Here is a 26,930-nt window from a genome sequence, read left to right on the forward strand (position 1 = left end):
TTCCATCTGACACAATACGAAACATGTCCCAGTCCACGTGATGGAAGCAGTCTTGAAGTGTGGAGTCAGCTTGGTCTGACCAGCGTTGGACAGACCTCAGCGTGGGAGCCTCTTGTTTTAGCTTCTGCCTGTAGGCAGGGATCAGCAAAATGGAGTCGTGGTCAGCTTTTCCTAAAGGGGGGCGGGGCAGGGCCTTATATGCGTCGCGGAAGTTAGAGTAACAATGATCCAAGGTTTTACCACCCCTGGTTGCGCAATCGATATGCTGATAAAATTTAGGGTACATTGACTTTAATACCAAATCTAGGAGGCTCATGGTTCTCACCCCCTTCCATAGACTTGCACAGTAATTATGACTACTTCCGGAGGACGTCCTCCAACCTATCAGAGCTCTTGCAGCATGTTGTCCACCCAATCAAAGGATCAGAGAATGAATCTAGAACTGAAAGCTAAGATAAGTTACCGCTAGCTTGCTGTGCATCAAACGTGGTGAGTAGTTGACTCAAAGAGAGAGAAAGACAATAGTTGAACAGTTAACTAATTCATTTCTTCCAAAATTAAGGAGAAGCAACAGAGAGAGAGAAATAGCTAGCTATATTTGGCTGTATTTAAAAAAAAAAGTTCACTTAGCTAGCAAATGCAGCTAGCTAGTTTAGCATACTCAAACACCCGGCTCAAACAGAGAGGGATGTTATGTTAGCTAGCTGGCTATGGCTATCCAACACTGGAACTCTTCCAAGTCATATAATTTGTTTTCCTACCGGGGCCCACTGTCCACTGTACTGCATGAGTGTAGTGGGTTTACTAGCTCGTTAGTTCTAGTTGACATAAAGTGTCAACAATGTAGGCTGTGTGTAGCGATTAGCGGTCATGATATGAAGGTTTGACTTGGAAAGGTTTTTTCACGTGGTCACAGACAACTGATGTGTTGTGCACTGAAGTCCACAAGTGAAGGGAAAATATGAGAGGAGGAGAGCGCGTAGACAGCTGCGAGAAGGAATTATATATACAACGAGCAAAGTGATCATGCTGTTTTTATGTGAATCAGGGGTGTATTCATTCCAGGGATAAACATACCTGAATTTGTACAATAGAAACTCTAATTTGCAACTGTTGGACTAATGATTACATCCTAGATGCAGACAAAAGTGTGCAAGGCAGTATTGAATTTGTAACGGTCTGTCACCTTGATTACTCAAAATTCTCTTGACCTGTGCACATTGTAAACATTGTAAACCTTCATTCATAGGCTAGGTTGTAGCAACTTCATGACGGGTATAGGGAACATTTGACTATCATGTATTAGCCTAAACCTATCGATGTTACATTGAACTGGTTTAACGGAATATGAATGGCAATCATCCAATATGCTGTAATAGACATAAGGCCATGCTCATAATAAAAGTAATCATCCTCCCTCATCTTAACCGGCACCGACCGCCACTGGATGTGATATGCGCCTGGATAGTTGCTACTGATCCAGAGTCTTCTTTGTTTGTGTTTTTTTCTATTAAATTCCATTCTAAAATACTTAGATTATTTTGAAGTATTATGGTGGGGATGGAGAGCACACAGAGTTGGGTGTAAGTATGGATATTGGGATAGACCGTAAGAGTTATGGTTTGGCAGAGTCAAGCAACTAACACTTGTAGGCCTCAAAGAGAAGTCTCGCAAATGACACATTTTTGTTGTTGTTGTTGTGTAACGCAACGGATCTGGTGTCAAAATCTGATTTGGGAATCAGATTCCCAAGCCACCTTTTGTAGGTAGTCCTGGACAATTCTAAACCACATACCCCCCTTATTGGGTAAAGCAAAGAGAGAAGGGCAAAAATCAACCGTCACTCAACATCCTGCTCTACATTCCAATGAATTGAATCTTGCTTTAATCACTTTTCACCCCTCCCCTGGACGCCAGTGATCATTATTAGAGAGGCGTGTCCAAGCATAGCCGGACGCCACAGTGGATTTGATAGCTCATACATCACGGCGCGGTCTGTATTCATCCACGTACGCCCCACTGCCCCATGGGAGGACCCCACTCAGTCCTACTGAGACAGGAAAGCTGATATAGTGTAACGCGTTTGGCGTCGTTAAGTAAAATACGGTATTTCATTGAACTCCAGATTTGACTATTTGTCATCCCTCTGACAGGTTGACATGAAGCAGTGAGAAGGTGTTCAATGTAAAATGCGTATAGTTTAAAGTGCTGTATGGAAACGGGGAGAAAGCAAGTGAGAATAGGGATTGCAAATATCTTGATGGGTAAAAGTGAAGATGTCAGTTGTTCTGTTTACATCACAGTGGTGTGTTAATTTCAACACGTGTGGACATGAAGCTTTCAAGAGATGTCTGTGAAGCACATTGCGTCTCTAATTTGAACAGAAACCTTTGCGGTTGTACTCACCACCTCGCCACCAATGCTTATGATTGACAAGTACAGTAATTATACAATCAAATATCATACATATGTGAATGTAGTACACATAAAGCTCCTTCAGATCTCTGATGAATGGGGTCGATTCAACCACTGACCTCTCTTATCCCTTCAAAGTCTACCCTTATTGCAGTCATTCATTCCCACGCATCCTCACTTTCCATAACCTTGTAGCAGTCTTATCCTCTTCCTCCCACTGCTCTCTCTTTCTCTCTTTCAGTCACCCCTTGTCCCACTCTTATGCCCTCGCCATCCCCCCACCTCTCTCTCTATCTCTCATTCTGCACACTCATTCACTCTATGAATTTCCTTGTCTTGTATCCAATGCTGAACCAGATAATGTGACAGAGCAGTATTCATCAAGACTCTCTCTCTCTCTCTCTCTCTCTCTCTCTCTCTCTCTCTCTCTCTCTCTCTCTCTCTCTATCTCTATCTCTCTCTGTCTCTGTGTCTAAACCCCGGCACAAGGAAACAGTTAATGTTCTTGCACTGTATTTAAAGTCTAAAGAGGTTACAGTGGTCGGGAGAGTTTAAATCTGATTGAGCCATCTGGAATGTGCCTGTACCCGCAGCTGGCTGGGATGAGCCAGGTGAAACGTTCCCACTCTCTCTCCAGATGTGTCCGTGGAGGGATACCGCCATGCCTCACACCGCGCCCCTAACTGAATAGTCCCCCCCTGACTCCCACCTAAGCCCTCCCAATGCACCGGAGCCCCATCAGCTCTCACACAAACACACCTACCGCACATTCTCTCAATCATACTCGTGCATTTATCGTGCATTTATTTTCCAACACTTTTTGACACCCGTTGTAATTACTTCATCTCCTTCTTGGGCTCAAGCAGAGTGATTTAGCTGCTGTAGATTTTTTTTTCATGTGACGTGGCCTTTTGACCAGCCCTGAGGATCAGGGTATAGAAGCTGGGAGCGCTGCAGGATGATACTCTGAGTTATGAGGTAAGGATACATCTTTACTTGGAGTGAGGGATTTTTGTTCTTTAATGATGTGAAAATGTGTGTATGTGTGTGTCTCTGTCTGTCTGTCTGGTTGTGTTGTGTTCAAGACCACCTAAAGCGAGACCGGTTCAAGACTGGAGAAAATCGAGTCCGAGTCAAGACCAAGACAATGTTAATGTGTCATAAAAGGAGTCTATATTTGGCCTGGCGAAGTGATTTTATGACTGAATAGGAACTGATAATTTAGTTTTTGTACTCCACTGGTCTCAGGAAGAAATTAGTAGTCCTCATTGTCCGAGGCCGAGTCAAGACCGAGACAATAAATGGTTTGGAGACCTAGAACACTGCCGTCTGTGTGTGCATTTCTGTGAATGTGTGCCTCTGCACACGCAGGTCGGTCCCACCCCCCCTCCGCTCTTGGTCTTGACTCTTGACTCTATTTTCTCCGGTCTTGGTCTTGACTCGGATTTCGATTTTCTCCACTCTTGAACAGGCATGTCTTAATGAGCTACAATGTACAGTAGTACTGGCTTGCGGGCGTAGGCAACACTTAATCACAACGAACATGTGACAAAGGTTAATTTGCCAATTAACCTGGGTATAATCTACAAGCCATTTTTGCCAGAAACTACCGGAGATTAAATTTGAGATGAGGTGTGGAAATCAAATAATGAATACAACAAACTTGGTCACATCCGTAGGCCACATCATCTCATTAAACATTGTGTGCTTGTAAAATATGGAGCAATTATTAAAAAAGAAAACAGTTTCTTTCTGCAATGAAACAGCGGGTTCATAGCTCCTCCGGGTGTACTGCCTTTAGTTCCAGCTGATCCAACAACCCCATTACCTTCCATAGAGACGGTAATTAAGCTTTTAATTGGTTTTATATAACATGAAAATGACATGAATACTGCCAGACCTGTGGCCTGTACACCAAATCAGGATGCCTGTTCTTTGAAACAATTTTGGAGGTAGTCTATCAATTTCAGATAAAGGCACAGTCATCGACACTGTTACACTTCGAAGTAAAATCGATATACCTTTGTGTCTGCGTGTAAATGTTGATAAACTTTTGATGGATAGATGACCAGAGGGTTTAAGCATGGTTAATTTCAATGTTTCTGCATGTTGTCCATACTGTGTGGCTGTCCTCTTGGTCTATGCCATGTAGCAGAGTTCTCTCAGTAGCCTTGTGTATTATGCCCATGTTAGCCTGCTGTCCTCCACACATACACACACCATTCAATCGTGTTGTTTGTATGTCATGGGGAAAAAAATGGGGCTTCTACCTCAGTGGTGATCCCGCCCCAGAGTCCTGTGGCAGGTCACATGACCAGACGAGTTCCGGTTGGAGCACTACATCCTGATGGATAGCATGCTATAGAATTCTGGCTTGTGCTCATTGGCTAAAATAGTCAGCTTTCAACGGTGAAGCTGGAGTGCTTGTGAGCTGAGCCCCCTTACCATCACACAATGCCAATATATATATATATATATTTTTTGTTTTACAATGTCAAGATGATGTCATGCAGCAGCAATGTCAGAAAGTATAGAAACCTGCATGTTTGACATTGGCTATGGACAGATTCGCTAACCTATCCTTTTAGATTAGAGGCAGTCAGCTTACTGCAGAGATGCCCAGCATCTGTCCCCTTAAGACAAAGCCCTGTAATAGGCAGGAGCGGAGATCGCCATACACACAGCGCCATCCACCATGTCATCACATCAAATTAGCATGGGCCATGAACTACAGTATGTTAATAATACTGTGTTCATGTTATCTACTCAACATGCAAGTCACATAGAGTGAGGAGGACTTTGAGAAGTTAAAATACATGTACGTTTGTGACCCTGTTGGAATGAAGATCTGAACAATAAATGATCAATCAAGTGCCGATTTGGGGAAGTCATTTAGGTTGCCGAGCGATATATAGGCCAATCAGGCGAAAATCAGGAAATGCATTCCCAAGCCGAGCCACATTATGTAAAGTAGGCTCATGGTTCAAATAAGTGGATAAAAAAATAAATAGCTTTAACTTACTAGACGCTTCATCTTGTTTTTCCTAGTAAACGGCCAGTTACGTAAGGGCCTAGCGACTCCAGATGGATGCTGCCTGCCACAGACTAGAGGCACAGCAATTTGGTGAACAGTCAATGCGCCGTGTTGCATGGGGCACCGCTGAGCTGCGTTAAATGAGAGCTTTGCTCGGTGGAAGTAGTATTAAGCTACAGAGTCCATATGCAGGGTAGTGATGTTCAGTCATCCTAGTTCACAGATCACAGTTTAGCCCCGGTTGACTGATGCTGTGTTGATCTTTTCACATGCAGATTTGTTTTAATTGGTTTTATACCGTTAGCAATAGCTGAAAATAGCCAACTAATTTAGTTGTTTTTCTCTTGTTCCTGGAGGTTTGTCAATACAGTATGCTCTATGCTTGGTTATTTTAGGTACTGTGTGTGGGAGGAAGGCAGAGATTTAAAAAACAAAACAAAAAAAACAGTTATCCAATAACCAATAATACTGGCATCAGACAGCTGTCTCTAACTGCCGCTCCTGTCTCTGCCTCTGGTAACGGCTTTGGAGTTCGCTGGCTGGCACACATCTGTTCCCGCATTGATCCCCGTTTGTGTTGATCTCCCCATCCCAATCCCAACCTTCTTTCTCTCTGTTGTCATTGTGCTCTCTCGCTCTCTCTCTGTCTCTCTATCGCTTTAAGCACTGGCCTGGAATGTGATGATGTTGTGTCATTATTCAGGGTGGGGGAGGTTGTCTCCCCAAGGGCACTGGCCCCTAACTCGCACAGCATGACACTGTAAGTGTGTGTGTGTGTGTGTGTGCGTGTGCGTGTGTGTGTGCGTGTGTGCGTGTGCGTGTGTGTGTGTGTGTGTTGAACGGTTTATCCCGGCTAGCCCAGATGCCCAGGCTAAATCCATCACCAGTGGTGCTGCGCAGCGAATGCTAAGCTGGAACATTTGGCACTGAGCTGAGGACCAATAGGGAGGGAGGTGAACAAAAAACACACAACGTTCGCAAACACCAGGCAGTGGAGGAAGTGGATTTTCAGAGGGACCCTCAGGGAAAGGGACTGGAGCACTTTCCCCTTTGAGCCTTTAGCGGGCTGGAGTGACCGTCCGTCCGTCTGAAGGGATGGAACGGTGTGATGATGAACTAGGGGTCTTCACCATCATCCAGTGAGTACCGTACTCTGGTCTTTCTGCTTCAGAGGCATGTGTTGTTGTCCTCCTTTATGCCTTGAATGATCTTTGTCCAGCTATTATCTTGTTTGAACTACTAGGTAGAGTAACGGGGAGGTTTGTAGGCCCTCTGAGGATGTGTGGCGGTGGAGACCAAACTGTCGTGCTGTATTCAGTAGAACTATAATTCTTTTTTTCCTCCCCTTACAGAAAAAAACATGTGATTTCACATGAAATTTCACATGTGAAAACGTGTATTTGGAAATGTTCCACATGTGCAGTTTCATGTTATCACATGTTTCTCTAGATGTTGTCAGATGTTACCACATTAACTTCACATAAGATCACGGGTTATCACATGAAAACGTGTTTTGGAACACCTCACCTATTCACATTTTTCCCGTACGGGTCTTTCCAAAATGTCAGGTTGTGCTGGACAGGGAGCCTTCTGTTGCCTTTGCCAAGATGGACAATGTTCTGTTTTATCCTTGAGTTGCATCTCATAGTGTTGCTAAGCTTTGAGAAAGATTGCAGCAGTATTGAGTTGGATCTCATAGTGTTGCTGAGCTTTGAGAAAGATGGCAGCAGTATTGAGTTGGATCTCATAGTGTTGCTGAGCTTTGAGAAAGATTGCAGCAGTATTGAGTTGGATCTCATAGTGTTGCTGAGCTTTGAGAAATATGGCAGCAGTATTGAGTTGGATCTCATAGTGTTGCTGAGCTTTGAGAAAGATGGCAGCAGTATTGAGTTGGACCTCATAGTGTTGCTGAGCTTTGAGAAAGATGGCAGCAGTATTGGGTTGGATCTCATAGTGTTGCTGAGCTTTGAGAAATATGGCAGCAGTATTGAGTTGGACCTCATAGTGTTGCTGAGCTTTGAGAAAGATGGCAGCAGTATTGAGTTGGATCTCATAGTGTTGCTGAGCTTTGAGAAAGATGGCAGCAGTATTGGGTTGGATCTCATAGTGTTGCTGAGCTTTGAGAAATATGGCAGCAGTATTGAGTTGGACCTCATAGTGTTGCTGAGCTTTGAGAAAGATGGCAGCAGTATTGAGTTGGATCTCATAGTGTTGCTGAGCTTTGAGAAAGATGGCAGCAGTATTGAGTTGGATCTCATAGTGTTGCTGAGCTTTGAGAAAGATGGCAGCAGTATTGAGTTGGATTTCATAGTGTTGCTGAGCTTTGAAAAAGATGGCAGCAGTATTCCACATGCTTTAGGTACACGTCCTGAGAACATAAACCAGCAAACTAAAACATGCACAAACCCCAACCTCAACCATCTCGAACCTCAGTTGGTCTTTGAAGGCGTTATTAATCAAACTAATTAACCATCCATAAACCAATGAACAATTCATAGGAAGGCAGCATGTAATGTAGTGTGCTGTATTGGCACTTGATATCTGAGCGGTAACAGTCATCATGGGGTACAATCCAACCCCTCACTAGTCAATATTTCCCGTATCAACAGTAGGACGTTTAAAGCTTGTTAAGAGATATTCTGTGGCCATCAGTACCCAAACCAATCAGGGCAGGGTTGTTGTTGCATGGCATGTTGGGTATGCAAGATGGTCTGATGGTCATTTCATCTGTCATTGCGTTTTTCCTGAGCTGCATTATAAGTGGCTAATATTGATCAATGATACTGTCTATGCAGGCAGATGCACACGTGCCTTTCCTATTGGAAAGGGAAAGCAAATGATAGGAAATATAATGGAGTCTCATCTAGCTCCGAGGGGCTGCATGCTAAAAGAAAGGAAGGTATTCTCAAGTAGGAGCTTAATAGTATGTAGTGTGAGGGGTGTTTTATCAAATTCTTGATGTGAATATAATAGTTATGTTAAGGTTTTGGTTACATTGTTTTAAGGTTAAATATGAGTTGGACATCTACAACAACTTATCTGCAACATTGCAGACGACAGAATCACAGATACTCTATTCACCTAAGCCACGGAGGAGCAATGGCATCGAGGTGTGTAAGTCCATCATTGCTTATTTTTTGGTCATTCAATTCAATTGAGAAATCTCCTTCAGGTTTTTTATTTCTGCATTTCTTTTTGCCCGAGCACTCCACAGCTGATTCAAATAATAAACGAATTATCAAGCTTTGATCATTTGAGTCAGCTGTGTAGTGTTAGGGCAAAAAACAAAATGTGGAGGAGTCAGTGGACTAGAAGTCCATTTTTCTATAGTGGGACGAATCATGGGAGGAGTTAGGGGACTAGAAGAAACCATGTTTCTATAGTGGGAGGAGTCAGGGGTCGAGAAGAGTCTGTGTTTCTATAATGGTAGGAATCAGGAGAGTCAGGGGACTAGAAGAGTCCGTAGCTGTGTTCGAATACCCATACTAACATACTGTATACTGCATACTTAATGCGTATATACTACATACTAGTAGTTCATTTTAGTGTACTGTAAACAAACTGTATTCTTTCAATTGAGCATACTTCGCCTGTCTACCGGAAGTTGTTTCTGTTGCTATGGAACCTCTTGCTTGTTTGTTAGCATAGCAAATTACTACCTAGATATTTTACGACTTCGGTTGTATTTGGAGTGCTCTCTGGGCATTTGTAAATTCAGAGCATTGTCAGAATGTCCGTTCGTAAATTCAGTGTTTCGCTCTCGGAGCGTTCATACTACTCGCTTCGAAGTAAGCAACACTGAAACATGCATGAGATCATCAGCTGTACTGGACGACTGTGTGATCACGCTCTCCGTAGCCGATGTGAGTAAGACCTTTAAACAGGTCAACATTCACAAGACCGCAGGGCCAGACGGATTACCAGGACATGTACTCTGAGCACGCGCTGACCAACTGGCAAGTGTCTTCACTGACATTTTCAATACTCTTCCTGTCTGAGTCTGTAATACCAACATGTTTCAAGCACAGTCTCTGTGCCCAAGAACAATAAGGTAACCTGCCTAAATGACTACCGACCCGTAGCACTCACGTTTGTCGCCATGAAGTGCTTTGAAAGGCTGGTCATGGCTCACATCATTATCCCAGAAACCCTAGACCTACTCCAATGTACATACCGCCCCAACAGATCCACAGATGATGCACTCTCTATTGCACTCCACACTGCCACCAGGACAAAAGGAATACCTATGTGAGAATGCTATTCATTGACTACAGCTCAGCATTCAACACCATAGTGCCCTCAAAGCTCATCACTAAGCTAAGGACCCTGAGACTAAACACCTACCTCTGGAACTGGATCCTGGACTTCCTGATGGGCCGCCCCCAGGTGGTAAGGGTAGGTAACAACACATCCGCCACGCTGATCCCCAACACGAGAACTCCTCAGGGGTGCATGCTCAGTCCCTTCCTGTACTGTAGTGGAGCAGGTTGAGAGCTTCAAGTTCCTTGTTATCCACATCACCAACAAACTAGAATGGTCCAAACACACCAAGACAGTCGTGAAGAGAGCATGACAAAACCTATTCCCCCTCAGGAGACTGAAAAGATTTGGCATGGGACCTCAGATCCTCAAAAGGTTCTACAGCTGCACCATCGAGATCATCCTGACTGGTTGCATCACTGACTGGTATGGCAACTGCTCATCCTCTGACCGCAAGGCACTACAGAGGGTAGTGCGAACGGCCCAGTACATCACCGGGGCCAAGCTTCCTGCCATCCAGGACCTCTATACCAGGCAGTGTCAGAGGAAGGCCCTAAAAATTGTCAGACTTCAGCCACCCTAGTCATAGACTGTTCTCTCTGCTACCTCACGTTAAGAGGTACCGGAGCACCAAGTATAGGTTCAAAAGGCTTCTTAACAGCTTCTACCCCCAAACCATAAGACTCCTGAACAGCTAATCAAATGGCTACCCAGTCTATTTGCATTCCCCCCCTCGTTACGCTGCTGCTACTCTGTGTTTATTATCTATGCAAAGTCACTTTAACTCTACCTACATGTACATATTACCTCAATTACCTCAACTAACTGGTGCCCCCGCACATCTGTACCGGTACCCCCTGTATATAGCCCCGCTATTGTAATTTTGCTGCTGCTGTTTAATTACTTGTTACTTTTATTTTTTACTTATCTAATTTTTACTTATCTATTTTTCTACTTAACACTTGTTTTTCTAAAACTGCGTTGTTGGTTAAGGACTTGTAAGTAAGCATTTCACTGTAAGGTCTACACCTGTTTTATTTGGCGCATGTGACAAATACGATTTGATTTGATCACACGCTGGACCCTCTGGCCAAGGAGTAGGGTTGATCCGAGCGTTCTGACCTCAAAACGTCAGTCAAGCACCCAATCTAACTGGCTAACATTAGCTAGCTACTTCCAGACACAACACCTCACTCTGACCATTTTACTCGCCCTAGCAGAGCTGGTTAGGCTGTTTTCATGTAACTGTGCTGCTGGCAACAATTTAATTATGCTTTTTTGCCGACGTTAACTGACACCGGCCATATTCAGCGGGTGTTGATTGTTTGTAAATTCGTTAGTTGTTCTGTCCTCCCCTGGCACACTCAGGCGAGAATGCTTTGAAATCGGAGTAGATAGCCAGAGCGAATTAACAATGACCATTGAGAACGCATGATGACTATACCACTTAGCTAAGCTAAGAATGACATATAGTTAATATACTGGCAAGTTCGATGTATTAGTACTAGCCAACTAACGTTTTAAGAAGCTAGCTAATATACCGGTACATACTGCTGTAATGATATATTGTGGTTTGTAAGGATAGCGTAGCTAACAAATTGTCAGCCAAAGTAACTTATTTGAAAAGTCATGACATTATTACATTGCTCAAAATTTCTTAACATTTGTCATAATTATTTAAAGCAATGAAATTGTATCCGCTCTCGTCAGACTTCGGCTGCATATTTTCCGCCATTTTCTTGAAATCACTGTCAGGTTACAGGGTCAGGGTTGTGTTAGCTTGGGTTCAGAGGGGCAGTAGTTTTGAGTTAGATTTACAGTGAAGTCACAGGTTGGATTAAGGTTACTCACATAGGTCTGATAAGAAACCAGTTGGTTTTGTTTACTGTAAGGGTGATGTAACAATGTATAAATCACTCGCTTTGCATCTCAAAGCAGGGCTTCAAGTTTGGAGCCAAAATGTGAGGGCATATGAGATTTTCTCTGAAAAGTGAATAACCCTTTTTCCACTACTGTATATTTGTGTTGGTGAGCATGTACAGTACCAGTCAAAAGTTTGTACACACCTTCTCATTCAAGGGTTTTTCTTTATTTTTACTATTTTCTGTAGAATAACACATATGGAATCATGTAGTACCCAAAAAAGTGTTAAACAAATCAAATATAATTTCATGTGTTTGAGCCAATCAGTTTGAGCCAATCAAGGGTAGTATACAGAAGATAAAAGACAAAGTCCATATTATGCCAAGAACAGCTCAAATAAGCAAAGAGAAACAACTATACGCGCTCCTGAGATCCAGTTTTGTGAAAAACTGTGCTCCGTGAAATGATTCCACCGCGTCGCGATGAGAGGTAGTGGGTAACTAAACCCCACTGAAGGGAGAAGCTGATGACTGAGGTGGTGTACTCCTCAATGTCATTGGATGAATCCCGGGACATATTCCAGTCTATGCTACTTCAGCTGCATATTTTCCGCCATTTTCTTGAAATCTGAAACCGTTGTGAAGTCACATCCATTCTCTGAAGATATGTATTATGGGCACTAAAAGCACAGAAGTAGTGTCCACTGCTTGAAAATTTCGTATTTTGGCGAATTTAGAACGACATCCGGGGACGTTTGGAATTCTAACTATATCCATTCTATGACCAATAAACATACTACATACTCAATTTAAGTCACAATTAGTACGATTCAAGCGATTAGTATGAGTATGGGCTCCCATGTGGCGCAGGGGTCTAAGACACTGCATCTCAGGGCTAGAGGCGTCACTACAGACTCCGGTTCGATTCCCGTCTGTATCACAACCGGCCGTGATTGGGAGTCCCATAGGGCGGCGCACAATTGGCCCAAAGTCGTTAGGGTTTGGCTGGGGTAGGCTGTCATTGTAAATAAGATTTTTTTCTTAACTGACTTGGCTAGTTACATAAAGGTTAAATTAAATACATAAATTACCATTTGAACACAGGTCATGTTTCTATAGTGGGAGGAATCAGGGGACAAGAAGCGTTCATGTTTCTATGGTGGGAAGAGTCAGGGGGCTACTTGCATTTTGGCTGTAACACCAGTGTTACACGAGTGTATAACCCTTATATTATACTAGAAACATTGAATTTCCATAGCTAGGTCTGACAGTGAGGACTTGTGAAGATCAGAACCAACAACCTCTGCATAATCAGAACAGTTCACAATTAGCCCATTGTTGTGTAACTGCCAGCTGATCAGTACCAGTGGCCTGACCCAGTGAGACACAGGTGCCGGCCCGCGCAGATGGAAACAGAGAAGTCTGAGCCTTTCGGGTAAAACACTGGGTTAAATCATGTATGGAAACGTGGCACATTCTCAGCAATTGCGTAAGACACAGAAATCAAAACCACAAGACTTGACGGCTTTGTAATTACAGTGCACACTTTCGTGATTACATCATGGCATTAGGGTTTAGCCCAAGCGTCGGGAAGCATTGACAGGTTACAGGGTCAGGGTTGTGTTGGCTTGGCTTGGGTTCAGAGGGGCAGTAGTTTTGAGTTAGATTTACAGTGAAGTCACAGGTTGGATTAAGGTTACTCACATAGTTCTGATAAGAAACCAGTTGGTTTTGTTTACTGTAAGGGTGATGTAACAATGTATAAATCACTTGCTTTGCATCTCAAAGCAGGGCTTCAAGTTTGGAGCCAAAACGTGAGGGCATATGAGATTTTCTCTGAAAAGTGAATGACACTTTTTCCACCACTGTATATTTGTTTTGGTGAGCATGTACAGTACCAGTCAAACGTTTGGACACACCTTCTCATTCAAGGGTTTTCTTTATTTTTATTATTTTCTACATTGTAGAATAACACATGGAATCATGTAGTACCCAAAAAAGTGTTAAACAAATCAAATATAATTTCATGTGTTTGAGCCAATCAGTTTGAGCCAATCAGGGGTAGTATACAGAAGATAAAATACAATGTCCATATTATGCCAAGAACAGCTCAAATAAGCAAAGAGAAACGACAGTCCATCATTACTTTAAGACATGAAAGTCAGTCAATCCGGAAAATGTCAAGAACTTTGAAAGTTTCTTCAAGTGCAGTTGCAAAAATGGTCAAGCACTATGATGAAACTGTCTCTCGTGAGGACCACCACAGGAAAGGAAGACCCAGATTTATCTCTGCTGTAGAGGATAAGTTCATTAGAGTTACCAGCCTCAGAAATTGCAGGCCAAATAAATGCTTCACAGAGTTCAAGTAACAGACACATCTCAAGATCAACTGTTCAGAGGAGACTGCGTGAATCAGGCCTTCATGGTTGATTCACGCAGCAAAGAAACCACTGCATTTGCATTTTTGTTACTTTAAAAAAAACTTATTTTGTACATAATGTTGCCGTTACTGTCTCTTATGACCGAAAATTACTTCTGGACATCAGGACTGAGATTACTCACCACGGACTGGCAGAATCCTTTTTTTCCTTTAACGAGTCTGACAAGCCCGACGTGAATAATATACTGCTTCCTCGGGAACAGGCCCAGATCCCCGTGATTTGCATGAAGAGGAGGCGGAGAAAAGGGGGCCAGAGGGCGGGCTGCCTTCAGAGAATCCGTAGGCAATCGAATAAACCCCCACTTCCTTCCATTCTGCTAGCAAACGTGCAATCTTTGGAGAATAAAATCGATGACCTATGCGCAACGGGACATTCAAAACTGTAATATCTTATGCTTCACGGAATCAATGCTGAACGACGACACTATCAACATACAGCTGGCTGGTTATACGCTGTACCGGCAGGATAGAACAGCGGCGTCTGGTAAGACAAGGGGCGGCGCACAAAGTATTTTTGTAAATAACAACTGGTGCATGATATCTAAGGAAGTCTCGAGCTATTGCTCGCCTGTGGTAGAGTATCTCATGATAAGCTGTAGACCACACTATATACCTAGAGAGTTTATCTGTATTTTTTTCGTAGCTGTTTACATACCACCACAGTCAGAGGCTGGCACTAAGACTGCAATGAATGAGCTGTATTCCGCCATAAGCAAAAAAACGCTCACCCAGAGGTGGCACTCCTAGTAGCTGTGGACTTTAATGCAGGGGAACTTATATTATGTTTACCAAATTTCTATCAACATGTTAAATGTGCAACCAGAGGGGGGGGGGCACCTTTTCTCCATACACAGAGACGCATACAAAGCTCTCCCTCGCCCTCCATTTGGGAAATCTGACCATAGTTCTATCCTCCTGATTCCTGCTTACAAGCAAAAATTAAAGCAGGACGCACCAGTGACTAGAATTAAAAAAAAGTGGTCAGATGAAGCAGATGCTAAGATACAGGACTGTTTTGCTAGCACAGACTGGAATATGTTCTGTCATTCCTCCAAAGGCATTGAGGAGTACACCACATCAGTCATTGGCTTCATCAATAAATGCATCGATGACTTCGTCTCCACAGTGACCGTACGTACATATCCTAACCAGAAGCCATGGATTAGTTGTGAAGATGGCACGACAAAACCTATTCCCCCTCAGGAAACTGGAAAGATTTGGCATGGGTCCTCAGATCCTCAAAAGGTTCTACAGCTGCGCCATCGAGAGCATCTGACTGGTTGCATCACTGCCTGGTATGGCAACTGCTCGGCCTCTGACCACAAGGCACTACAGAGGGTAGTGCGAACGGCCCAGTACATTGCTGGGGCCAAGCTTCCTGCCATCCAGGACCTCTATACCAGGTGATTTCAGAGAAAGGCACTAAAAATTGTTAATGACTCCAGCCACCCTAGTCATAGACTGTTCTCTCTGCTACCGCACGTAAAGCGGTACCGGAGCACCAAGTCTTGGTCCAAGACGCTTCTAACCCCAAGCCATAAGACTCCTGAACACCTTATCAAATGGCTACCCAGACTATTTGCATTGCCCCCCTTTTACACCTCTGCTACTCTTTGTTGTTATCATCTATGCATAGTCACTTTAATAACTCTACCTACATGTACATATAACCTCAATTAACCGGTGCCCCCGCACATTGACTCTGTATCGGTACCCCCCTGTATATACCTGTACGTAGTCTCGCTATTGTTATTTTACTGCTGCTCTTTAATTACTTGTTACTTTTATTTCTTATTCTTATCCATATTTTTTCAAACTACATTGTTGGTTAAGGGCTCGTAAGTAAGTATTTCACTGTAAGGTCTACACATGTTGTATTCGGCGTATGTGACTAATAAAATTTGATTTGATTTACTAAAGGACACTAATAAGAAGAGACTTTCTTGGGCCAAGAAATATGCAATGAACATTAGACCGGTGGAAATCTTGAGATTTTCGGTACCAACCGCTGTGTCTTTGTGAGAAGCAGAGTAGGTGAATGGATGATCTCTGCATGTGTGGTTCCCACCGTGAAGCATGGAGGAGGAGGTGTGATGTGTGGGGGTGCTTTGCTGGTGACACAGTCAGTGATTTATTTATAATTCAAAGCACACTTAACCAGCATGGCTACCACAGCATTTTGCAGCAATGCGCCATCCCATCTGGTTTGTGCTTAGTGGGACTATCATTTGCTTTTCAACGGGACAATGATCCAACACACCTCAAGGATGTGTATTATTTATTATTATTTGACCAAGAAGGAGAGTGATGGAGTGCTGCATCAGATGACCTGGCCTCCACAATCACCTGACCTCAACCCAATTGATATGGTTTGGGATGAGTTGGACCACAGAGTGAAGGAAAAGCAGCCAACGAGTGCTCAGCATATGTGGAAACTCCTTCAAGACTGTTGGAAAAGCATTCCAGGTGAAGCTGGTTGAGAGAATGCAAAGAGTGTGCAAAGCTGTCATCAAGGCAAAGGGTGGCTACTTTGAGATTCTCTAAATGTGAAATATATTTTGATTTGTTGAACAGTTTTTTGGTTACTACATGATTCCATGTGTTATTTCATAGTTTTGATGTCTTCACTATTATTCCACAATGTAAAAAATGGTACAAATCAAGAAAACCCCTTGAATGAGTAGGTGTGTCCAAACTTTTGACTGGTATTGTATATTAATCACTTTAGAATTAACATTTCATCAATTTGTAAAAACCATGTTTGTGGATATAGTATATGTTGACCTTTAGAGTCACCCATTTTATATTTTCTGTAAAGGTCATTGTATTTATGAAACATAAATCTCAGAGCTACATATATTGGCAATGTCCAAAGACTTATCTCAGTTCAATGAAGGGGTAAAATAGGAATATGTGAATATACTGTAGATTATTGGAATAATGCCAAACCTTTGTCCCGATATTCAATCATAACCAGTGACATATTTTGATGTTTCAAGAACATTATTCTTGTGACATGTGGTTACATCCGGTAGGATTGTGACCATAGGTTACATAATATGACCAAGACCACAGAGTACAGGACACACCAGTGTTCTTGATCACATGACTTTGAAAAAGAGATTGCGAGATCACACATCGTTGTGGAGGATTACAACGATTGGGTGAAGGGTTACTCCCCATGAAACATGTGGCCTAGAAACCAGATAAATGAAATGTGCGCGTGGGTACCTGAATTGTTTGTGAGGATATTTTAAAGGTGTGTAAGGGCAGTCACCAGCCATTTCTCTTTCTTGTTTCACTCCTTTCTACCATTGGTAGTTTCAACAGGAAATGCAGATGTGTTGACACATTGATAACTCCTAATAATTGATTGATCATTTATCATAAAACATGTCTTATAAAACGTGTAAAACAGGAGGGCGTTCAATAGACCCAACTGTTCAGTGTCTCCAGACACATGGATGTCGCCACAGAGCTGGCAGGCATCTATAGCGCTGAATCTTGCATCCCCTAATCCCATGTCTGTCCGGCTCTGGAGCCTGGTGCATTATGGGATGCTGCTTTAGATGTCGCCGGGTCAGGCCGGCGGCCAAAGCGGTCAAGGCCGATTGGTTTACACCACATCCGAACACAGTCAGCGTCTCTTTACCTCGAACTCCTCCCCCTGTTTGTGAACCGTCATGGTGTCTGGACCTGACGCGGTTAAAGCTGTTGACCACACATTGACCATGCTGACCACTGAATCACTAGGGAGTGCAGCCTCTCGCAGAACTGTCAATACTATAGAGCTGGCTTACACAGACATGCTGGGGTCAGGTTAGCCCGCTTGTCACTCATTAGCACGGAGCGCTTGTGGTTGTCTGCCCTACAGAGCTTGTTAACCTAGTGCTAATCCAAAAGCTAACAGGGACGAGATATTGTTTTCTTTCTGGTGTGGTGGCTGTGTGTTTGACGTAGCGAAAGTCATTTCAACATGGTGATTGCTGTGGGCAATAGGAAGGTGTTGGGAACATCTGACTCACTCATCGTACCCCCAAAAGAGAAGCCTTCCAGAGTTCATATGCCACAACAAATATTAAGTAGCCCCGAAATGGCAGTTTTCCTAAACAAAAGAAACAGCATCTCTATATACATCACCAACAACATGATCATTTTAGAAGTGTGGGATTAGACAAATACATGATGTACTCGCTTAACATTCCCATGACACTGTGTGTACACTCTCATTAGCCAATCATAGTCTTCTCAGTCCCCCATGGATGCAATAAGAGCGCCCATTACAGTTCCCGTGATAAGTAGGAAAAAGGACAGATTGAGATGAATGACGACGGGGGAAACAGTGTATCCACACAATGGCAAGCCGATGGGTTCCTGTGTCCCGTGATCATAATCTTCCAGTAAGAAGGATTTTAGCATCCATGTCAGCCTTACGGATGGAGTCAATAGCGTACATGGGTCTACAACTCATGCTAAGTGGGGATTTACAGTGTCGATCTATGAAAGGCTCCTGATGTTTGCAAACTGATCTTTTCATGAGGCAGAACAGACCATGATTCGTCTGGTTCTCACACAATGGATCATATAGCCTCATTTGCCACCAATAAACCAGATCAAAGGTTCAACTCTTGCCTTAATATACTCTTCTCCGGCACAAAAAAATGTATTTTGTTGGGGTTGTCATTTCAATTCATCGCTACCAAATGGGTCCAGCGTAAATCTGTCCTTGAGTAAGATTTTAATAAAGACATCAAAACATAGTCTGGAGAACCAGCCCCTGGTGTAGAATGCAAAATGAAGTGTTCTCAAGTGGAGAGCTGACATGCAGAGAGAGCACCGCCAACTGGCTCTGAATACAGAGCATGTTTTTTCCCAGAATTACAATGTCTGACATTCAGATTCTGGTCTGGGGTCAGCATATAGAGAGAGTGTCCACATGTTTAGTCTGGCATTGGTCTGACATACAGCAGGTCTAGATTCAGTATTTAGGGAATGTCAGTATGTGCACGTCTTAGAGTCTATGTGTGTACATGCATTCTGAATTAATGTGTGTGTTTGCATGTGTCCCCTGCTTCCATGTGTGTGTGTGTGTGTGTGTGTGTGTGTGTGTGTGTGTGTGTGTGTGTGTGTGTGTGTGTGTGTGTGTGTGTGTGTGTGTGTGTGTGTGTGTGTGTGTGTGTGTGTGTGTGTGTGTGTGTGTGTGTGTGTGTGTGTACCCTCTCTTCCTATGCAGTGGTTCTGAATGTGGGGTGACAAACAGACTGTGACACTCTCATCCAGACTGTGAAGCAGTGATAAATGGCTGTGACTCTGTAGTATCTAAACGTGCCACATGGAGCTCTGCTATTCATTTAGTATTCTGACAGCAACCATACGTCGCTGATCTACCCTCCTCGATGTCACAGACTGCATGAGTCAGGGGAGAGAGAGAGAGAGAAGGCCCCGAACGCCGGTAATCCATAAAAAAAGATATACTTTCCCTCCAAGAGGGAAATTCACAAAGTTATAGCTTTCGCTTGACTCTACTGCCAAGTCAGGATCAAAAGCTTTTCGTTCCCTGCAGGTATAATTTATTGATGTGCATTTGCTTGAATAGAGAGATAAGAGAGATTGAGAGATGAAAGTTGTTCTTTCATTCAAGACAGGTAGAGGTTTTTAGTGTTATGATGTGTTTGGACGATCAATCCACAGAGAGTTAGACAAGAGGCCATAACTGGTACTGAAGCGTTACTCTATAGCTTATTTCTGGAAGGTTTTGTCATTTGAAATGGTCTTCGCGGTAGCCTACAATTGCAATCAAAACATTCCTTCCATTAGACATTCTTGGTAGTGTTAATATATTCACAGTGCTCTGGACTCAGACATAAGCATGGACCCAGCATATTTTTTGTGGTCAGACAGAGGTAATGGCATACCAGTCACAGGCCTATTCTTAAGCCCAGTCTACGTTATATTACTCTAAAGTTGCTGGCTGGTCAGATCATTTTTGCCAAAGACAGGTGAGTTGGTCTTGAATAGGGCATTCGATCTCTCTAGGTAGACAGGTTGTCTCCCACATTAACAATGTTCCAGCATACACGTGTCCACAGGTACAATCGTCGGTTGGGCCAGGTGGAAACGGACATGCCGGAAACCCGTCTAGAGCCTTATCCGTATGTGCCCTGGTGTAAACATCCTCACCAGACATCAAATTGGTAGCTAGCTAGTTGGCACTTGTGGAGGATATTTTCAATGAGTGTATTTCGCAAGCGGGTGTTTATTTATTTTTTGATGCGCCAAGACAGCTAAAGTTAGTGTTACAAGCGTTCAACCACTGACTGGCTGTGGCTATAATAAGTCTAGCTATCTGCGTCCACATTGTGTTTGTCTCTGTCATGTTTTCAAGGGGATTATTTTTCAACAGCACAATTCCCGCTCTAATTTTAAACACCGCCTATGCAGACTCGTGATTTGATGGGAGTTGTCTTTCTGAAGAGCACCTTCCCCATGAGGGTTTTTTTTTAAAATCCCATCTCGAAATGGTCCAGAAAACCCACCATGTTACCCAGACCTAGTACTGTTGCCCTAGGTCTGGGATCTCCCAGACTACATGAGATCCTTCTCTTTATATCTGTCAGGGGAGCTGAGAATCACTGCAGCACTGTTTGGATGCCCCCCCCCCCTCTACTTCTCTCTCCATCTCCCACTCTATCTCTCTGGAGGGAATGGCTACAGTGTTGTCTGGGGATTAGGCAGCAGGCTTCCTGATAAGGAAAAATACATTGCTGCTTGGATTACGGGAGATGGGGTGCGCAAATCTATGATTTTATTGTTTAGACAGGACACAGAAGGCCGACATACACTTTATCCCTAATAATTACTGCAGGGTCTTCAGAGAAGCCAGAAAAAAAGGGTTCCAAAAGGGTTCTTTGGCTTCCCCAATAGGAGAACCCTTTTTGGTTCCAGGTAGAACTCTTTTTGGTTACATGTAGAACCCTTTTGGCTTCCATGTAGAAAGGGTTCTACATGGAACCCAAATGAGTTCTACCTGGAACCAAAAAGGGTTCTTAAAAGGGTTCTCCTATGGGGACAGCCGAAGAACCCTTTTAGATTCTAGATAGCACCTACCATAGCCGCACCCTCAGCACCCCCTGAAAATTATTATTTTCTTCACAAAATTAATGCACTGGGCCTTTAGTAGTCGTGTATTAGCGGACCGATATAGCCGTCTGTAGTAACCCCCGCCCCCAAACATCTTCCCACGGCTATGACTACTACTACTACTATTATGACTACTAAAAAGGGGTCTATACATAAATGTGATTGATTGACTACTACTGTAGCCTGGTCCCAGATCTATTTGTGCTGGAAACTGCTATGGCCATTGTCATGTCAAACATGTTGCTATTCACACAGTCACCCAAACAGATCTGGGCCCAGACGTCTAATACAGCTGCTGCTACTACTTTAGTGGGTTTAGTTGTATAGTTGTTCTGGAAGACATTCTCAATCATTTGAAGTGTATTGTTACTATGAGGTTTAGAAAGCAAAGCAGTTACTCCAATACACTGTTGATGATCCAACGCCAAAGAAACCAGTTAGTTAATGGAGAATTGGTACCACACAGTACCCATTGCAGTTCCACTGTGTAGAGTTAGGCTGTGTCCCAAATAGCACCCTATTCCCTATGTAGTGCACTACTTTTGACTGGGGCCCGTAGGTCTCTGGTCAAAAGTAGTGCACTATATAGGGAACTGGGTGCCATTTGGGAGCTACAGTACAAAGTGTACAGGACACTTCAGTGTACATTATGCTATGTTAATAGTAAAGCTGATTAATCATAAGATGGAGAGATATGTGATATGTACAGTACTCTGGGTGAGAGAGCGCTGCCAGCCAGTCACGTAAGAGCAGAGACAAGGCGTCACTGCTGATGAATTAGCCACATGACATTGTGTTGATTCCTTTGTTAACATTCATTATCAGCACTGCTCTTTAATTGAATGCCACTATAAAATCGCACTCTGTAGGATGGTCATACTGTACCAATCCAAAAGAGTGGACCACCAACAATGTTGCAAATGTGTCCTCCGTGATATTTTCACATGCAAATAGCACTTGACAACCAAAACACGGGGAATATAGGTCCTTTAGTTATGACGAGTTCATACAGATCCTATTAGTGTACATCACATTATACGTCCTTCATTGAAATGACTGGAAGGCTTACAGACTGTGTCTTTAAATGTGATTTTCAATACACCCATTTGGAGGGAGAACTGACAGACTATGGATAAGATGCGGGAGCTTGGGGCGTTGTTACGTAATGCTGTAGAAGTGAATCAGCCTCTGTCAATCGCATGAGACAATTACAAAGTCATCCTGATCAAACAATAGATGTCTCGTTAAGAAATGCTCCAAGTCACTTTGGCTTTTCAGTACCCCCCTCATGGGGAAGAAAAAAAAAAGATTTACAAAAGGAGCATTTGTTGCAAGCTGACGTACTACGGTATTTGAATAGTTCATCTTGTGGTTGTTCTTTTATCACTTGTAATTATTGAATTATATTACAATCAAAGTGTAGCTACCTGACCTGGGACCGTATCCTCAAAGCGTCTGAGAGTAGGACTGCTAATTTAGGGTCAGGTCCATGTAATGTTATTCATTACGACATATAATAATAATAATGTGAAACTGATCCTAGATCAGCACATCTACTCTGAGTGTCTGTGTTCATTTGTATTGCTATAACCTTCCTGCACATCATCAGGCATCTGAAGGTTCAGGTTTTACTACTGCAACTACATACGATCCCTGTGTGTGTGAGCTGATATAATTCATAGTGCTATATAACCTTGCATGCATATTATAGCAACTCTACAATAACATACATCTATAACTCTTTTCCCAGGCCCATAGCTGTTTGTTTTCAGTTTTCAACATTCTGGACCATCCCCTGGGTCACAAGGAGAATACCAAAGCAAAATACTAATGTGGTTTTTAATAAAACACACACAGTCTCCCGTTGTGACCTTGGGTATATTGGTTTCCCCCTGTGGACAGTGTAGCCAATCATGTCTTCCTTATCTCCCTGCAACACAAAGCATCATTGACGTTCTATCTAGACGAGCACCGTTGAGCACGTCCCTTGGCCCTATAAGGTTTAGAATAAGTGCAGGCGGTCTATTAAACCCAAGTCCAGGGCTTAGTGCTAGAAGGTCTCTTGTGTCTTGTGTAACTTTGATGTAGAGGCTCTTGGCTTCCTGTATGGGTGGATTCTTTGGATCGCAGAAGTTCCAAAAGCTGAGTTGACTTTCATGGTGTGGTCTATGGCAGGGGCGTGACTTTGGTTTTAGAAATAGGGGGGGCATATAAAAAAATATTTGTATCCAATCTGATTAACACTCCAAACAGCCTACCCGACCGTTCGGGGGCGTCCGCATGGTCCTAAAGCACACCGAAGCCATTCCAATTATAAAACTGGGAGGGACAAAAATGCAATTTCAGAATGTGGGGGAGGCATGTCCCCAGGTAAAGTTGCACCCTTGGTATATGGTCTGAATATGGTCTCTAAATATGCTTTGTGTCTGCATCCCACCCATTCAACACAGAAAACATCATCAAGAAGAAAGTTTAACCTCTTGGAATCTACATGACACTCTCTGTGTTGCCTATGTTTGAAAAGATAGGAACAGGCTACAGATGTGAGAAAGAGTTTTATGCTTCAGGCTCGTCTTTGAGATGGGTTGTCACGGCGGCCTCTGGAGACAGCGCTCAAACACAGGTAGAGCTCTTTAGGAAACGCTGGGGTCCTCATAAAAAATGGATGTGACATAAAAGAGCCTCTCTCCCACATCAAAGCTGTCTTCTCCACTGCCTGACTTAAAGCGCTGTTTTAACTTCGCTTCCCGATGCTCTGTTAAAGAATAACAACAAAAAATATCTAGTTAACAGAAGAAAGGAAGACAAAATAAGGACAAAAGAAGGACAGAAGAAAAAAGAAAAGAAAGAGGACAACAAAGTGAAACAGTCAGCACTTCTATTGCAACTTCGTATTTCGTCGTCCTAACGTAGTCTACACTGCTATCTGCCCAGCAGCTAGCCAGCTAGCAAACGTCCACCGTCTACCGAATAGCAGCACTGTAGAAACTATTACACTCAACTGAACGACTTGATTAGTGTAGTGTTAGCTAGCTACATAGTTGTCTTTGCTGTCTTCGTATCCAAGATAATTGTGTAGTTTAGAGCGTGTAGTCTTAGAGTGATTATCTTAATTTACCGAGGTTAGCTAGCCAGCTATTTGTTGTCCTTAACGTAGGAGACACTGCTAGATAGCCAACAGCTAGCCAACGTCTACTGAATAGAACTTCCGCACTCAACAACCCGGTCGCATTCCGCTTCGCTCCACAGGTAATATCACATTTTCATTTCATTTCATTACAGCACAACGGTTTGATTTGTTTGATCGTAGCTATCTACGTAGCTAGCTACATAGCCGTCTGTGTATCAAAGATAATTGTGTAGTCTAGAGCGATTTTCTAGGTTAGCTAGCCAGCTATTGTCGTTCTTTTAACGCAATGTAACGTAATCAACACTGCTAGCTAGCCAGCTAGCCCCCGAATAGCAGCACTGTAGAAACTATTACACTCAACGGAACGACTTGATTAGTGTAGTGTCAACAACGCAGCCACTGCCAGCTAGCCTACAAAGTCAACAACGCAGCCACTGCCAGCTAGCCTACTTCAGCAGTACTGTATCATTTTAATCATTTTAGTCAATAAGATTCTTGCTACGTAAGCTTAACTTTCTGAACATTCGAGACGTGTAGTCCACTTGTCATTCCAATCTCCTTGCATTAGCGTAGCCTCTTCTGTAGCCTGTCAACTATGTGTCTGTCTATCCCTGTTCTCTCCTCTCTGCACAGACCATACAAACGCTCCACACCGCGTGGCCGCGGCCACCCTAATCTGGTGGTCCCAGCGCGCACGACCCACGTGGAGTTCCAGGTCTCCGGTAGCCTCTGGAACTGCCGATCTGCGGCCAACAAGGCAGAGTTCATCTCAGCCTATGCCTCCCTCCAGTCCCTCGACTTCTTGGCACTGAGGGAAACATGGATCACCACAGATAACACTGCTACTCCTACTGCTCTCTCTTCGTCCGCCCACGTGTTCTCGCACACCCGAGAGCTTCTGGTCAGCGGGGTGGTGGCACCGGGATCCTCATCTCTCCCAAGTGGTCATTCTCTCTTTCTCCCCTTACCCATCTGTCTATCGCCTCCTTTGAATTTCATGCTGTCACAGTTACCAGCCCTTTCAAGCTTAACATCCTTATCATTTATCGCCCTCCAGGTCCCCTCGGAGAGTTCATCAATGAGCTTGATGCCTTGATAAGCTCCTTTCCTGAGGACGGCTCACCTCTCACAGTTCTGGGCGACTTTAACCTCCCCACGTCTACCTTTGACTCATTCCTCTCTGCCTCCTTCTTTCCACTCCTCTCCTCTTTTGACCTCACCCTCTCACCTTCCCCCTACTCACAAGGCAGGCAATACGCCCATCTTTACTAGATGCTGTTCTTCCACTAACCTCATTGCAACTCCCTCCAAGTCTCCGACCACTACCTTGTATCCTTTTCCCTCTCGCTCTCATCCAACACTTCCCACACTGCCCCTACTCGGATGGTATCGCGCCGTCCCAACCTTCGCTCTCTCTCCCCCGCTACTCTCTCCTCTTCCATCCTATCATCTCTTCCCTCTGCTCAAACCTTCTCCAACCTATCTCCTGATTCTGCCTCCTCAACCCTCCTCTCCTCCCTTTCTGCATCCTTTGACTCTCTATGTCCCCTATCCTCCAGGCCGGCTCGGTCCTCCCCTCCCGCTCCGTGGCTCAACGACTCATTGCGAGCTCACAGAACAGGGCTCCGGGCAGCCGAGCGGAAATGGAGGAAAACTCGCCTCCCTGCGGACCTGGCATCCTTTCACTCCCTCCTCTCTACATTTTCCTCCTCTGTCTCTGCTGCTAAAGCCACTTTCTACCACTCTAAATTCCAAGCATCTGCCTCTAACCCTAGGAAGCTCTTTGCCACCTTCTCCTCCCTCCTGAATCCTCCTCCCCCCCCTCCTCCCTCTCTGCAGATGACTTCGTCAACCATTTTGAAAAGAAGGTCGACGACATCCGATCCTCTTTTGCTAAGTCAAACGACACCGCTGGTTCTGCTCACACTGCCCTACCCTGTGCTCTGACCTCTTTCTCCCTCTCTCTCCAGATGAAATCTCTCTTGTGACGGCCGCCGCCCAACAACCTGCCCGCTTGACCCTATCCCCTCCTCTCTTCTCCAGACCATTTCCGGAGACCTTCTCCCTTACCTCACCTCGCTCATCAACTCATCCCTGACCGCTGGCTACGCTCCCTTCCGTCTTCAAGAGCGAGTTGCACCCCTTCTGAAAAAACCTACACTCGATCCCTCCGATGTCAACAACTACAGACCAGTATCCCTTCTTTATTTTCTCTCCAAAACTCTTGAACGGAAGCTCTCCCGATCTCTCTCAGAATGACCTTCTTGATCCAAATCAGTCAGGTTTCAAGACTAGTCATTCAACTGTTCTCTGTATCACGGAGGCGCTCCGCACTGCTAAAGCTAACTCTCTCTCCTCTGCTCTCATCCTTCTAGACCTATCGGCTGCCTTCGATACTGTGAACCATCAGATCCTCCTCTCCACCCTCTCCAAGTTGGGCATCTCCGGCGCGGCCCACGCTTGGATTGCGTCCTACCTGACAGGTCGCTCCTACCAGGTGGCGTGGCGAGAATCTGTCTCCTCACCACACGCTCTCACCACTGGTGTCCCCAGGGCTCTGTTCTAGGCCCTCTCCTATTCTCGCTATACACCAAGTCACTTGGCTCTGTCATAACCTCACATGGTCTCTCCTATCATTGCTATGCAGAC

The 26,930-nt window shown here is 44.0% G+C and overlaps 1 protein-coding gene across 1 annotated transcript in view; it reads left to right on the plus strand.

Annotated features, from left to right (window-relative positions):
- The first annotated feature begins 6,424 nt into the window (after positions 1–6,424).
- LOC118363173 (FERM and PDZ domain-containing protein 4-like) overlaps positions 6,425–26,930 on the plus strand; it is a 66,170-nt gene continuing 45,664 nt past the window's right edge. The window contains exon 1 of the mRNA XM_052488639.1: positions 6,425–6,588. Coding sequence (XP_052344599.1) covers positions 6,545–6,588 — 44 coding nt within the window. The 5' untranslated portion in view covers positions 6,425–6,544. The remainder of the gene's footprint in view (positions 6,589–26,930) is intronic.

This window comes from Oncorhynchus keta, chromosome 30 (genome assembly GCF_023373465.1).
Source record: "Oncorhynchus keta strain PuntledgeMale-10-30-2019 chromosome 30, Oket_V2, whole genome shotgun sequence".
NCBI lineage: Eukaryota > Metazoa > Chordata > Actinopteri > Salmoniformes > Salmonidae > Oncorhynchus > Oncorhynchus keta.